This window comes from Athene cunicularia (genome assembly GCF_003259725.1).
Source record: "Athene cunicularia isolate RWA chromosome 5 unlocalized genomic scaffold, athCun1 chr5_part2, whole genome shotgun sequence".
Taxonomy (NCBI): Eukaryota; Metazoa; Chordata; class Aves; order Strigiformes; family Strigidae; genus Athene; species Athene cunicularia.
In genome coordinates, this window is record NW_020799102.1 from 10,814,525 (window position 1) to 10,830,492 (window position 15,968).

The 15,968-nt window shown below is 41.2% G+C and overlaps 1 protein-coding gene across 2 annotated transcripts in view; it reads right to left on the reverse strand.

Moving 5' to 3' along the window:
- Positions 1–2,987: 2,987 nt before the first annotated feature.
- PAMR1 (peptidase domain containing associated with muscle regeneration 1) overlaps positions 2,988–15,968 on the reverse strand; it is a 58,116-nt gene continuing 45,135 nt past the window's right edge. The window contains exons 7-12 of one of the 2 annotated variants that reach the window (XM_026850648.1): positions 14,705–14,875; positions 11,851–12,063; positions 9,979–10,045; positions 7,563–7,795; positions 5,241–5,536; positions 2,988–3,999 (exon numbers count right to left, since the gene is read on the reverse strand). In XM_026850648.1, coding sequence (XP_026706449.1) covers positions 3,463–3,999; positions 5,241–5,536; positions 7,563–7,795; positions 9,979–10,045; positions 11,851–12,063; positions 14,705–14,875 — 1,517 coding nt within the window. In that variant the 3' untranslated portion in view covers positions 2,988–3,462. The remainder of the gene's footprint in view (positions 4,000–5,240; positions 5,537–7,562; positions 7,796–9,978; positions 10,046–11,850; positions 12,064–14,704; positions 14,876–15,968) is intronic. The other variant, XM_026850649.1, reaches the window with a different exon arrangement.

Sequence of the window (15,968 nt, forward strand, 5' to 3'; positions counted from 1 at the left end):
GGCAACAGCGATTCTCGTCCTCCGTGCTTGCTTTTTCTCAGAATGGGGCTTGGTGAGCGTTTTCGGCCGAAAACGCGTTTTCGGCCGAAAACGTGCACGTTTGCACTTCCCCGCCAGAGAGAAGCTGTTAGCCGGGAATTCTCTTGCTGGTTGTGACCGCTGCCCGGGACGCTCCCCCCGGCAACCCACCGGGCCCCTACCTGTCCTTAAAAATGGCAGGACGCAGCTTAGCACTCTGGCTTTTGGAAGTCATTTAATGCACCCCCAGCCCCCCAAAAAAGTGCAAAGGGAGAAGCATAAATCCACCGGAGTGGGTAAGAATGCAGAGAGCGTTTTGCTCTCTTTTTTTCACAGCAGTATCTCTACGGCCTTTCCAGAATGCACAGCTCTTCTCCTCGGAGGGAAGATGTGTTGCTATCCATGCTGTGCTATTTCACACCCTTCCTCCAACAGATGGCACAGATCCTCACCTGTTTAGAAAGAGATGTTTGAAATAGTCTTGCGTCTTAAAAATAGATCCTAGCTGTCGAAGCGATTAGTGAGTCCAGACCGCAGGTTGGGTTTTTTCAAAACATCCATCCCCTGTTTTTCCTCATTATTGGCGATAGATGTTAACCCCTGTTCTGCTCAGGGTGCAAATGTGGAACCACTGCCAGACAGGACAGACAAGCTGATCTGGAATGCCTAGGAATGCCAGGCGTGGTGCTGGGGCTCGGATGTGTTGATACGACTGCCTGCCTGTACATAACAGTAGAAATAAAACATTGTGTTTGCATTTAGAGATTAGCCAGAATTGAATCTAGGATTCAAACATCATTGAGGTCCAGAAGCAGAACCAAATGGCACAGCTAATTCCTCTTCCTGTAAAGGACTCTGCTAAAACCTGAAGCCTGGGGCTGAGAAGCCTGGCGCTTTCCTTGCTTCTCTTTTCTTTGAAGAGCATCGTGACTGTAAAAAGGGTGTTTGAATTCTGCAGTGCATGCACAGCTGTAGCAACTTCCTCCTGTGATTTTCATTCCATGAATTCCTTCAAGTTTCTCTTCAAGAACATTCTTTTGTGTGATATACAGCCAGGGAACAGCTATATTGTTGCTGCCCAAGCACAGAAACTTTGAGCTATTCGTTGCCAGATCTGTGAGTGGTTTGAAGCCAAATGGGGATGGGGTTCAACACTGAGGAGTTAGAGGATAAGTAAATACTCAGCACTGCCAATCTTTAGTAAAAGGAGAAGAGTGAGGGCTAAAGCTGGAATTAACACCGACTTTTGCAGATCTCTGTGGACTGCCTAGTTCTCTAGTGGAGAAATCCTAGAGGGGGGAAAAAACCCCTTTAGGGCCTCCTCTTCTCTCTCAGTTGTACCAGTGGAGAACAATAATGCCGTGGAGAACAATGCACTCAGTGTCGTAACTGAGAAAAGAACCAGCTCACCGACCTTTATGAATCCAGTTCTAGAAGATAATTTCTCTCACCATTAGAGTGTAGAGACTCTCATTTAATGTAATCATGGAAGAGCTCTGACTGGGCAAACCAGGCTCCAATAAACAATTCTATTCCTTTCTCATTTCATTCTTCGTTGATAGTGTTAGGAAGAAACACATGTTGACTTTCTGCAAGTTTGCCCTTCTCCAAAACTGTCGCCTAATTTCCTCTAACCTCTTCTGTCAGCGGGAGAGTACCACACGTTCGCTGGCACATGTTCCTCCCAGCAGAGGAATGAAACACATATTATTTTTCACATTTAATTCAGAATTTTTGTTGCTGTTGTTGCCATGCAGTTTGTCAGCCAAGCATAATCTCCTGGCAGGAGGGGACAGACAAACCAGACAAATAGAAGCAATATGCTTTGGTCATAGCCCTTGAACTTTTCGATTCAAGCAACACCACCTGGTCCTATTAACAGTGAAAATAAGAGAAGTGAAAAGCGCAACACGTTAAGTCTTTCTGCCCAGGAAAGCAAAAAATAAATAACATGGAATGACCTTCAATACTAATTGCCCTTTTAGCAGCAATTTTCAGATTCGAAAGTAGGTGGAAACTACTGAATGCTAAGAAGCTCTTAACAAGATTTCACAGCATCAGAGAATCGGAGCTGAAATGAGACTTGTTCGCTCATAGTTGCCATAGCTATGCAATAGGCTAGGCAGAGCACCACTTCAGGAGTTGAGCCCTTCTTGGTGAGTGTTCTAAATCCTTTCAGCATATCCCCAGCCTTCACATCCAACCATTGCTGTGAGCTGGTTTGGGCACTGTAATAGTTTGGAGGTCCTACAAATTCCAGGGTGTGGAAGATGACTTATCCAGGATTCATTACTGATGGGAGAAGTCCCCCTGCCCCTCCTCCCAGACTTTTTCTAGGGCTCATCTCTAGTCTTTAGCCACAGCTGAAGAGAGAATGATTAAGTGAAAGAGCAGTGATTAAGGACCATAAGGAGACCAAAGTTTCTCCACTGGACAACATGCCCAATGGGAGAATCTTACACTTTGATGTCAGATAGTCCGGTCAAGAAAATCCTCTGCTGAGTGTGAGACCTGGACATTATTCTTCACCCTGAAGAGCTACAGAGGACTTGTTTTGCCACAAAACTATGTGAACTGATGGAAACATAAGTTTGCCTAAGGTTTTCATAGGCCTTTGAAATAATCCACATGGAAAATGTTTTTAAATGTATGCTTCAGGTTTTCATCTGTTCAGAATACAAGGTGGGAGAGAACTGACCTGTACATTTCATTGCAATGGTTTATTTACGACAACAGCAGCGCTGGATGTATTAAGAAAAAAAAAATATCTTTTTATTTATGTAGTAATTGAATTTTGTGCTAATTCTGCCTTTCAGTGTGACTGAAGAGTCCCAAGCGGGAGTTACATGCAAACAGACAAGGGCAGTAGAGAGTCCCTAGAGTGTGACACAGATAAAGCAACAAGAAATCTAAATAATGTCAGACATGGGTATGTAGGTTAAAAAAACAAACCATGGTTTATTTAAATGTGTAAAGTACTTGGGAGGGAAAAAGATTACACTGTACTATGGCAATACAGACAGCACATACTGTAACAAGCTCATCCATTGCAGTGAATTCAGGCTATGTTTTCCAGCCTCCCCATCCGCTCCGTCACACCGATCTTCAGGGGAGGCTCGCCGTTGATTTCTCTAGGGGACTCCACACTACAGACTAATTTCAGTCAGAATTTGCTGTCCTGTAGGTCAGACTCAGGAGCAAAGCACCATCCTCCCACCAGGGGAGACAGGTGAAATATGGCAAAACATCCCATGCAGTAAGACCCTCTGTCACGGGTTAAGTAAAAGTAGCCTGATGGAACATCTGATTGTAGGACAAATTACCAGGCTGCCTGCCTTAAACTTATCCCAGACGTGGCTCATCACTGGGATGAGAAGCCTAAAGCAGCAGAGACTGAGAGAGATATTATGGTAGTTATGAAATGCCATTTCCAGACACAGCTTTTTATTTCAGGTTCTTCTCAATCCAGTCTTTGAAGGGAAGAGCTTTGGTGTAGCCATTGTAGAGTTCTAGGCTGCAAGTTTTATCATAACCCCAGCTCACTAATCCCATCAGGTGCCACCTGAGCTCAGGAGACGCTTTTCCTGGCAAAGTTATGGCTGCAATCCCACCAGTCTCAGCAGGGCAGATATTAGAAAAGGCCGTGTGGTCTTGTTTGGCACAGAACATGCTGTCAGTGATGCTGACTTGTATCCCATTATCCTCATACTGTTGCTCACACAACAGTGAATCCACCATCCGAACGGCTCCCATGCGGATTGTATCATTCTTGTATCCAGGATCTTTTATGTCAGCCAATACCTTCCAGCCAGTAACCATTATTTTTAAATCCTCTGTGGATGAAGTCAAGTCATGAGAAGATGACAAGCAAATGGGTTGAACACGACTGCTGATTCTGGCTTTGTCCAAGAGTTTTATGATAGCTATGTCAGAATCAAGTAATATAGGGTCATAATTGGGATGCACTATGATGGCAGAAATCTGGGGAGGAAACAGAGTAGGAAGAATTGTAGAGTTAACAGCAGTGGCAAGTCAGCAGCACTCTTTCCATCCTACTATAATACATGTTAGTTTATTTTGCATACTTCTCCTCTACCCTCCACTCCCAAACTGTTCTTTCACCATGGTGCTCACTCAAATGAGAAACATGCAAAGACATCAAGCATCTTCTGACTTTTTTTTTTCTGGCTTAGGTTTCAGGACAGTTTTTATTGCATGAAACTCTTCCTAATGAAAACCAGTCCAAGACATTTTCAGCAAAATGGGGAATTAATGTGCAGTTTAAGTTTTTCCAGTTTACTGAAAAGATTTTACCTGCCATATCATCTTCAGCCTGTGGAATTTCAAGTGGGGGAGTGGGCTTTGAATTAGTGTTATGTTCTTATTTAAATTCAACCATCTTCCCATCAAAAAAAAAAATACTGGCAACTCATTAATTAATGTTGGGGCAAACCTTTCCTGCTAGTTACCTTGATGAAACACTACAAGAATGGGTACGATTCCTACGAGGAAATTTTGTAAAACCTATTATATTTCCTTACGGGAAAAGTCTGAAAAAGCTGGAATTAGAGAAAGAAACTAAAAAGGGAGGGTGTGGGGTGGTGGTGTGTGGAAAGAATCATGATTTCTTGGATAAAACCCATTAATTAACTCACACACCCCTCCACTCCAGAAAGAGACACAATTGCTCTATTTCTTCTCATTTTGACTTCAACCTTTCTAGTTCTACTTGAAAAAAACAAACCACTCTGGTGAGCCTGAGAAGCTATTTTTGGAGCTGGAGTCAGACCTAAACTTTTGAGTTTAGAGCCGTACAGCCTTGGGGCTGAGATGTGAAATGCGCTTGTGGCATCAAACCAGGAGCACAAGTGTTTTCCTTATAAATTATGCTAATCACTTTTGACAGTAGCTGGCATCTCTTCTACTTTTTTTCTGGCAATACCATTCAAGACATTATGGCCCATGGAACCTGACTTTTCTTAGTGATCTGTTTAGGGGTGAACATACGAGTTGGACAATGTCAGAGGAATTTAATGAATCACAGCACATGCCCTCCTTGTGCCATGACAGTTCTGCCAGTTGAGTCTCTAGATAGGCATTTCCAAGAACAGCGTGTAAAGCAATATATTGCTCACAGGATAATCTTTTTCTCCCCATACAAGACAGATGTGATCAGCATCTGTCTGTGCTCGTAATTTTCCACTCCTAGCAGCCTTACTCACCCGCAAGTTCTGGATGGTCTTTTCATCCCTGTCATCGTCTCTGTAGAACTTTCCCAGAACCACCTTGAGCTCTGCTGTCTTGAGCACGATGGTCTTGCCCAGGTCAGTGACGCAGTGAGCTGCCACCACCACGGTGCGCTCGTTCACCAGGGCCCCGCTGCAGATGAGGATCCAGGCCCCTTTCCGGAGACTGTTCTCCTTCACCCCGTTGGCTGTCCGGTAGATTGCCGCTTGCCAGGGCCACCTGGTAGAGGTCACCGTCTTCTGGAGGGTGATGTTTTCTGCTTTTCCACAGACTGAGCAAATATGAACCAAGAATGAGGTAACGCCTTTTTCCCACTAGAGAATCTAAATTTAAGTCTTGATTCCCACTTAGGATATGCCAAAAGAAACAAAACTGCAACGGTGTGCTGGTTTCAGCTAGGGTAGAGTTAGTGTTCTGATGTGAGAGACGAGAAACCAGGCCTGTCCCCCACGTGCAGGATGTGACATCTTCACCGCAGCTGGTCTGGGGCTGTGTTTGGGTTTGTGCTGGAATCAGTGCTGATACCAGAGAGCTGGTTTCACTACTGCTGAGCCGTGCTTACACAGAGCCAAGGCCTTTCCTGCTCCTCACCCCACCCCACCAGGAGCTGGGAGGGGACACAGCCAGGACAGCTGATCCCGACTGACCCCAGGGGGTCCCAGCCCATACGGCCTCATGCTCAGCAGATAGAGCTGGGGGGAAGGAGGAAGGGGGGACATTCGGAGCGATGGGTTTTGTCTTCCCGAGTCACCATTAGGTGTGATGGAACCCAGCTGTGCTGGGGGTGGCTGAGCTCCTGCCTGCCCATGCCAAGGGGTGAATGAATGCCTTGGTTTGCTTTGCCTGCCTGCACAGCTTTAGCTTTACCTATTAAACTCTCTTTATCTCAACCCACAAGTTTTCTGACTTTTACCCTTCTGATTCCCTCCCCCATTACTCTGGAGGGGGGGTGGACAAGCAGCTGTGTGGGGCTTAGTTGCTGGCTGGGGTTAAACCATGACAAATGGTTAACATGAAGAACAGTTTTCTAATTAACCTCTGTCTCCAACCTGCAAAATTACAATACACAAGTATTTTATATAGCTTTAAAAAAAAAAACCTTTCAATTTTTCTATTATTATCTGAATTCCTGGCTGAAGTAGGAATGTGGATTTAGCACTTGAGCAAGTGAATTTTCATGGCAACCTTATCAAGCTGCACTATAATGAAATGACTGCATAAAGCAATGGAAAGAACACCCCTGATTCTTGCTTATAGTAAAACACCATAAAACTAGCATTGCACTAAAACTCACCCTAGGCCATCACAGAGTAACTGTGAGGTCCTCTCCTAGAACTGACCTTAGCACAGATGAGTTCATGCCAATGAGAACACACTTGTCTTGCAATAAAACCTTGAAACAAATGCATCTAAACCAACAGCCATCCTGAAGAAAAGCAGCAGCTCTGCCCTGGTCTAGGAATATCTTACCCGAGCCCAGACCTGGGGTAGGGAAAAGGTATTAGGAAAGGTATTAGGAAAGGTTTACTTCAGTTGAAAGAGTTACATCATGTGGTCATATTTTTTAGTCTCCCTTAGGGCATTTTTTTTTTCCTGGGATGTAGCATCTGCACACCCACAGTGAAGAGCACTGAAAGCAATATTTTTCAACACCCAAGATGATCTCAAAGCAAAACCACAAACAAGAACTCTAAAAATTTGCTTTATGTTAGGATATACTTTTCACTGTTTGCTTGATGTCAGTCAGTAGTGGGTGGTACCAAATCTTGTGATGTTCCTACCCTGACCTGCTCTGTGGACTAGCTCTGGATTTTATCTGGACCTACAGTTTGCAGTATGAACGCTTCCTTAGCAGGGTATGTTAAAGGAAGAGGCTTTTTAAAATGCAGATTCTCCATTCTGTTGTTTGAACTTTGATATTTTTGTCAGCTGTGTGCCAAAATATCATTGAAAGAAAAATCGCATTTGCAGTAAATACTACAGGAAAACTTGAAGTGATAGTAGGAAAACATTTCCAAATCAGGAGACAAACTCACTGCACCTTTTGCTCAATAATAAGAATAAATAATAAAACTGATGACAAATTACAGTGTTGAAAGCTTGATCCCTTTACCATCAGCTGCACAATTTCTACCAGTGGATAAAAAGAGCCATATATCCTCCAAGCTTTATTGCTCCTGTCTCACAGCTGGGAGCACAGGCAGCCTACTCCGCTGGGACTCCCTAATTATCTAAGATGAATACACATCCTGTTCCCCCATCCACGCAGAGATGTGTGCATTTTTTTTTCGACTCACTCGGAATACACACAGGGGCTCTCCCACTCCATTTTCCTGTCTTGAGACAAGTCCTCCTGCTGCTCCCCAGGCGGTGGTAGAAAGGAGAAATGCACTCGTACTGAAGCTGAGTGTGCAGATGCTGGTACCCTGGGGGCAGGTCTCCAAATGGCAGTGCTGGCTTCTTGGTTGGATAGATTTCAAGCTTTTGCTTGCTGAATGCAGATGAGTAAAGCTGATGCAAAGGTGTTTCCCTGTTTCAAGGCACAAAGACCAAGAGGTAATAATAATAATAATAATAATAACAATAATATTATAAAAGCAATCGTTACCATAGCTTTATCACCAGCTGTGTTAAGTATCATTTAAAAGCATATGAAGCTTGCTTGTGAAAGAATAAGGCAAAAATATCATTCCAACATAGTTTAGCAGTACTCCCATTTACATCCCAGCTATTTTATTTACATATATACATGTAGACATATATACATACACATATGTTTATAAATTTTCTATTTGTGTCTCTTTTTTTTCATTTTACAATTTCTGGATTGCAACCAGTTGCCTCTGAATGCGGAACAGTTTTGCCGTTCACAAAAGGACTGAGATACCATGTTTTTAAATAAAGAAATTACACTGGAAGTTGGTATTGCCATAATTTATTCTCACTAGAGAGGAGTTAGGCACATCTTTTCTTTAGTGAACAATTTAATAGGCAGTATTAGGAATCGATTCAGATTAAACCATGTTGATAAAGTTGCTTGATTTAGCAATTAACAGAGATAACTGTCTCACCACAGAGATTTCATAATTACAATAATCACTAAGCTTCCATTTAGAAATTGTACTGATTAGCTGAAACACAGCACATAATTAAAAAAATAAATATATGCACCAGCCTAGATATGGACCATAAGCTTGACTACAGTCATACTTAAATCTTCATCACTTAGAACGTGTCCCTTGCTCTAATGCTTAAAAGCACATATCTGCAGAAAAAAAACTATTTACGTCTGGAAAACTCAGCAGGAAATTAATTTCCCTAGAGATTTCTGGTACTGCCTGCATCCAGAAAAGCCATATGAATGTTTTTTCATGTGGTAATTCCATTTTTGGTCACAGAGAGACACAGACTGTCTCCATCATATAGAATCTGTGAGGCGGATACATAACAGCACTCAAGGAAAGTAAAGTTATTAAAGAACAAGAGCAATGGCAAGTTTCTCATCTTTTGGAAGAAGGATGAGAGCTGCTGTGGTCATGCTTAGACTTCCAGTGTCCCATTCCCTACTCACACATAACCATGCAATATTGCACAGTCCACACTTTGCCTCACTGTTAATCTGTGAAATGGAGATCCTACTTCAAGGGATAAAAGCAGTCCATGAACATGAGATGCCATCATGATGCTATGGAGGTGGGGGCATGTATGCGCTTTCATACAGCTGGAAATATCAGAATTCCGAAATATCGGAAACATTTAGCATGAAAGAACTTGTGTTCAAAACTGAATTGAGAAATTTAAGCAAGAAAAATCTGATGGCTACTAACGCTTCCTGATGGCTTCTCAGAGCCATCTCTACAATCATACATCACACAGCTGGAGAGTGGGAGAGTATTTGGGAAGTACATGCTTGCCTTGTTCCTAAAGTCTTCTCTAGGCATCTGCTACTGGCCATTGCCAGAGACAGGATATGGCTTAAGCTGGACCTTTATTCTGACCTGGTATGGCTGTTCTCAAGACCAAAGATGAGGACAGTTCTTGAACTGCATCTAAAAATAAATGAATCATGCACTGCAAAAAAAAAGCCTGAAATGAGAAATTACTACTTGGACAAAAATGAATCTGAACATTGAAACATAACTAATTCAGATCAGGCTTATTTCAAAAAATGAGCAGAAGGGTAAACCCAGACAGGGTCCAATCTTTCACTGCTTCTTCCCCTCCTACTCTACTTCCTCCTCTCTCCCATGCCCACCCCAGACCCAACTTTATTTCAGTTGTGCTACATTGCTTTGGATAGTGAAACTCAATGGGAGCAGATTACATTACTATACCCCCTTCTCTCCTTGCACTCTCCCCTCTCATTTCTTTACTAAGACAGCACATGTCCATATTTTAAGACACATCATTAGCCCCAAGGAACTGTTCTCAGACTGTTCTCACAGCCAGTCACAAGTTTGCAAGCCTAATTCTGGCATCGTCTAGTAGTTTGCACATTTGTAAGTGTGCATTTCTTCCTGGCTGCCTCCAGCAGCTTGTAAACCTGTAGTTAATCAGACCTCCCCTCCCAGCAGCTCTCATTGCTCAGTTATCATCAGTGGAGTTGTAGGAATGGCTGCTCAGGCAGGCTAAACACACAGGGTGGAAAGGAGAGGAGGGGAAAGGCAATCACATTTTTTTCTTTAAACTGTAGTTGAGATATTGCATTCTCACCTTGACTGAACCTGCATTGGAAGCACTTTCTGTCTCACCAGGTCAGAGATCTTTGGCTCTCTGCAGGCTAGAAAAAATATAATGTTGCACAGTACTTTTCCACATTCACAGCTCAAGTGTTACGGTTCATACACATTCCCACTCTTTCCTCTCACTAGCTATAGTGGACGGGATTAAGAAAAGAGGCAGTAAATTACGTGGATGAAAATAAAGATAGGCCCTAAATCCTTGGAAAAATACTTCCCCACAGATCACCAGTTCTATCCCATTTACAGTGATGGAAGCAATTGAGTGCCTTCTGCACTGGCACTTCCAGCCATGGAAGAAGATTTGTTCATCAGTGTGTCTGAATGCCAGATTTACACCACTACAGCTGATGGAATTATATTAAAATTACTTAATTTCCATCTGTGTAGCCACACACAGCTAATGCCAGCGGCTTGGCATACAGAGAAAGGCTGCAGGATGTTACAGAATTCTAAGAGTCTGTTTGCTTATGCACCCACTGGAAGGACCTGGAAACTCTGATTCAGAGGAATAACTCAGAGTTACCTGAGTATGCACAAAATAACAGAAGGGAGATCCAGGACTTCTAATTTTGTGTATTCCATTTCTTTACTTTAAGAGCAGGATAAAATATTCAGGTTTATCGGTTCAAATAACTCTGCCAGGATCTCCTTCCCACTGCACACAGTAGAAGAAAAGGAATCTTGCGGGATGGATTTTATCTGTATGCCTGAGCACTTGTGTTCTGTGGGATTTAACAATATCTAGCTCTTTGTGATTACTCTGTATGTGAACCTTTATGTCACTATCGAAGTTAACATCAACAAAGATGGTTTCCACAAATTATTATCATCAATAAAAATTCTTTTCATAGATGATTATATGCTTCAGGGAAAGAGTATTTCCATCTAAAAGAACAGAATAAAGCGAAAATTCTTCACAATGAGAACAATCAGCCACTGGACTAATCTTCCCAGGGAAGTGGTGGATTCCCCAACATTGGACACTTTTGAGATTCAGGTGGACAGGGTGCTGGGCCACCTTGTCTAGGCCGTGCTTTTGCCAAGAAAGGTTGGACCAGATGACCCCTGAGGTCCCTTCCAACCTGGTGTTGTATGATGCTATGAAATTCCCACAGGGGACAGACATATTTCCTTACATTATCATTACTTCAGTTTAAAAAAAAAAAAAAAACAAAAAAAACAAAACCCAACCACCATAACATTACATGTCAAACAAATACTTTGGGAAAATGAAATTTGGCAGTTCCCCAGCCCAAACTCATTCATCCATTCAGGGTTTCAGACATGCTTAGAGCAGCTCCAGGTCAACAGCATAATTCCCTTCCTAGCAAAGTATTTAAAGATGTGTTTTGACATATACAGATAGTTTAAGCATGTCCTCAAGTGGTTTTCTAAACCAAACCTTCAAGGCTGCAATCTACAGGCATGGCCGTTTACACTCATAACTGGTCCCATTGACTTAAAAGAATTGTGAGAGGAGAGCTGGGCCCTATGACAGCAACTCTTTATGAGTCAATTATTTCCTTCTATTCCAATTCCCTCCTGATCTTCTTTGATTCTGATCTTCCACAGGTTTGATCCTAGAATGAGGGTAATAAGGGTCTCAGGGAATATTCTTTTCCATGTTTAAAGATAGAAATATCTTCTGGAATCGCTGGCATCTTCTCTGGCTGAGTTTAGCAACCAGTAGAGCTGGCAAACTACTAAAGTCAGCATCAGGTCTCAGTCAGACAATTTATTCTTAGCAAAAATGATTATTTGGCAAATGTAACCTATATAAAATAAACTCCAGTAAAACCATAGCAGCTTTTGTGAGTTGTGGTAAAAAAAGATTGTAAACTACCTTTTATGCAGATTGGCTGTTTCCCTGACCATTCTCCATCGTCTTGGCAGGTCCTCTGTTCATTCCCACTAAGAACATACGAGTTGTTACAAAAGAAAGCAATGACTGTGCCAATTTTTGCATAGCGTCCATTCAAGAGCCCAGGGTCTTCTACTACTCTTCTGTAGCCATTGAGTGGGCCACCAGGATCTGAGCAGTTTTTTTCATCTAGAACTAATGATAGGGGAAAAAATAGTAACCATTTTATCAGGTTCACAGCATTATTTTCACCCATCAGATTGATTGGCATTTCATTCAAATGTTGCTACACAATCTGTACTTTATTAAAGATGCCTTTTCAAGACCCAGATGGGATTTCTGTCTTCAAAAAGATCAAATATTAAAGAAGAAATTCTAATATATGGATATCTGTTTACAATACAAACTTTAGTCTTCACTGAAAGATTCTCAAATTGTTAAAAAGATCTTAAAATGTAGCTGATAGCCCTGAAAGAGAACCTTGACTTTACATGATGTTAATGTCCCATTAACATTAACAGGGCTACTTCAAGAACATAAAAAGATGCACTTAAACTATTTGCAGGAAACAGGAAATTGGCGTTCTTTTCCCTGTTCTGTACTTTCTATACTTCACTGGGCTTGGATAATAAAACTAGACTATGTAATTTTACTTTTATGTTTGGCTGCATACTGTTTTTTTAGCACTGAAAGAAAGATCTCAATAATCCAGGGAAATATGAGAACTGAAAGAGAACATATATATATACATTTACTGATAGTAAAAATTTAATACGGAAAGCTTACTCATGCTAGGTTTTGCCTATAAAACCTCTTTTACTTCCTCCTTCCCAATATTTTCGCCTTCTCTTTATTTGTTATTGTGGGTTTTTTTCTCTCCATAAACTTAAATTTTTGGCCTAAATCTGAATGAGAGTGTTCTCTATGTGATGCCAATAAATGCTTTTCCCTGTATTTTTCACTCCTCTGCTTTATTTAGCAGCTGAAAAGGTACTCTTTCTTTTGGATTTCATCTCCATTTTCTTCTCAGGGTGACCGTATCATGCAATTCTGTTTAATTCCTCTGTCTGACGTCTCATTGCATGATAACCATGAACATCTAGTGTAGACAGCTAGTGTTGGTGCTGCTCTGCTCAAGGAGGGCTGAGAAGACTGTGACATATCAATTGACCAGAAGTGACCTCTTCATGTCATTGCTTCAGACTCAGCCGCCTGCTGACACTCACGTCACAAAAGCACCAACGTATAACAAAGCACTTCAAAGTTTATTTAAATCCCTGTGAAATCAGCACAGTAACAGTGCACAGGTACGGCCCTGTCCTGTTCCCTGTGTCCTGATGTCACCAGACAGAGCCCAGCTTAGCAAAGCACGTAAGCACAGAGCCTTGTTCTAACAGTATGAATTCAATTAAGAACTCTTAACAGTAAGTATACAAATGAAGCTGAGCATGTATTTCTGTGCTTTCTTTAACAACATTGAATTTTAGCATATGCTGAAGGTTCTATATGTACTTAAATATTTTTCTACATGAGTCATATTCAGTAAACAAAGAGGATGTCTGAACTTCCTCTCAACCAGGAGAAAGGGAGAAGCAGAGCTCTGTCTTCTTTAATTTGGCTCCATTTTAGTTCTCTGTACCTCACAGGCTCTCTCACTTGTGAACCACAAGTGACTGATAACTTGACAGCAGCTAAAGACAACAGGGGATCACCCACAGTATAATGCAAGTTGCTTTCTGCACTGATATCTAGCCTAGAGGCACCATTTGATCAGCAAAATACATGTTTCCAGATGTACCTAAGCTTGACCAATTAAGTCAAAGAAGGCCTTCTGTATTTCATCCTATGCCTATCAGTAACTTGAACAGTAAATCTCTTCTTCCCTAAACTCAGGATTATGACTTTTTTGATGGATTAAAAACAAAGAGAAAACATCTGGGAAGGAGAGATCCAAATTACACCACCTAGCACTTCAGTACAGTCAAGCCTAGAGACAGATATTTCAGTAGATCTTTAGCCAGAGACATCATGCAGCAGGGAGTTTAGCACAGTCATGAGATTACATGTACTGCAACTGGAGATGTTCTCTGTAGAATGTCTACTACTTGCTCTTTCAGACAAACTTATATACAGCTGTTTCACAACACTTCTCCCCAGCTTTACATTTGCTACAACACACGTGTAAAAGCGCTTTTCCAATTGTTACAAATTATTCTCAAATATGGAAATAAAATTGTGCAATACAAAACAACTAAAGAAAAATTAAAAGTCTCTTTGGATAAGAAGAAGGGCCTTGGAATTTCACAACTGAGTCAGTGTGAATGGTAAGCAGGACAGCTTGCACAGGCAGAATGAATGGAAGTTTCTCTTTCATCAGTTTTTCACTAGGATGGGAATTCTGTTGAAATGAGTTTCATCTTCATGCAGCAATCCCCTAACCAACCCCACAGAGTGCACCAGACTTCTGCAGAGAAGGTATCAGAGGTACACAGTAATGGAAGTTGCTATTCATTGTTGCACAATGTCCCTCACTTTGTTTTGGTCCTACACATTTTCAGTCTGTGTGTAAGAAGGGTATGTGCCTAAAGTCTTTAAGGAAATAATTTTTCAGTTGTTTGATGTTTCAGTCAGAGCTTTACATAAGCAAGTCTTGCAGGCTTGGGCTGCAGTAGAGTAAAATAAGAATCCCTACTGCTTCTTAAAGACAGGAAGACAAAAGAACACCATGTTAAACCATGGATCTACCAAATTTCAAGAGCACCTGAATATTCTAGTCTCACATGAATACAATGGCCAAAACATTTGATAAAAAAATCAAAACTTAAATTGACCTTACCACATTCAGGATGATGTCTTGACCAAATCCCATCAAGCTGACAGTAGGCAACACGGCTGCCTTTTAAGCTGTAACCTGCGTTGCACTTGAAGTAAACCTGGGCCCCGTATTTAAAGTCATCTCCTTCCACAATACCATGAGCAGGAGCACCTGGAGTCCTACACATCACCACTGACAGTTCAGATATTTCAAAAAAATCCACTTTATTACAAAAACAGGACTGTGTTAGGATGATTCTTTATTCAGAACATTGAAAAACCAATTAAAATGGTCACAGGAGTCAAAATTACAAGACAGGTATATGCCAACCTTCAGGAAGTTCTTTAGACATCAGTTTTACACACACTTACATATATGGCACTTTTCAAAACATATCTTGATCCATTCAGGTCAATGGGATAACTCACAAGTGTGAAATGATCATGTGCATAAGTGTTTGTATCATCAGGCTCAAAATATTAGTACTTGAAGCACTTTTCATATTAACAGGGGTTTTGAATGAACCACAATGCTTGGTCAAGAAAAAAATTAGATCCTTAAAATATTGAAATTATTTCAAATTCTTCTTTCCACTTTTATATAGTTTTTCAGATAACCTCACTGAAATATTAAAGCATCATTATTTGTGTAGATCAAACACTATTGCAATGACATTAAAAAGGAATCTTGATATTTACCAAACTGTGATATTTACCCTTTCCACAGGGTTTTCTCTGTTAGGAAAACACTTACAGACAAGGGTCTATTTAACTACTGCAAGTATTAAATATTAGATTAAACACCATAAGCAGGATTTCTCCAAGACCATCAAAGCAGCCATGCTAAATCAGAACAAAGGTCCATCCAGCACAGAAACCTGTCCTCAACAGGAGTAAACAGTAGATTTGATGGAAGGAATATAAAAACAGAGCAAGCATATAGAATACTTTCCTGGCATGTTCTGGCAGCATTCAGCAATCTGAGGCTCAAGGACTACCGTGGTATTTTTGGTATAACACACCCTGGTGATTTTTTTTTTTAACATTAATTTGTCTGTTTTCCAAACTCAACTACATACTTGGTGTCCACAATATCCTGTGGCAATGAGTTCTACAGACTAAGTGTTATGTGAAAAATACACTCCCTTCTTTGGTTTGGTTTCTAGCCTGTCACCTGATAATTTCATTTGATGCTCTACTTTCTCCATTATGAGAGACAGAGAATGTCCATGCCCTATTCAACTTCTCCAAGTCACTTTTTCAGACCAATTTTCTGTATGTAGAAA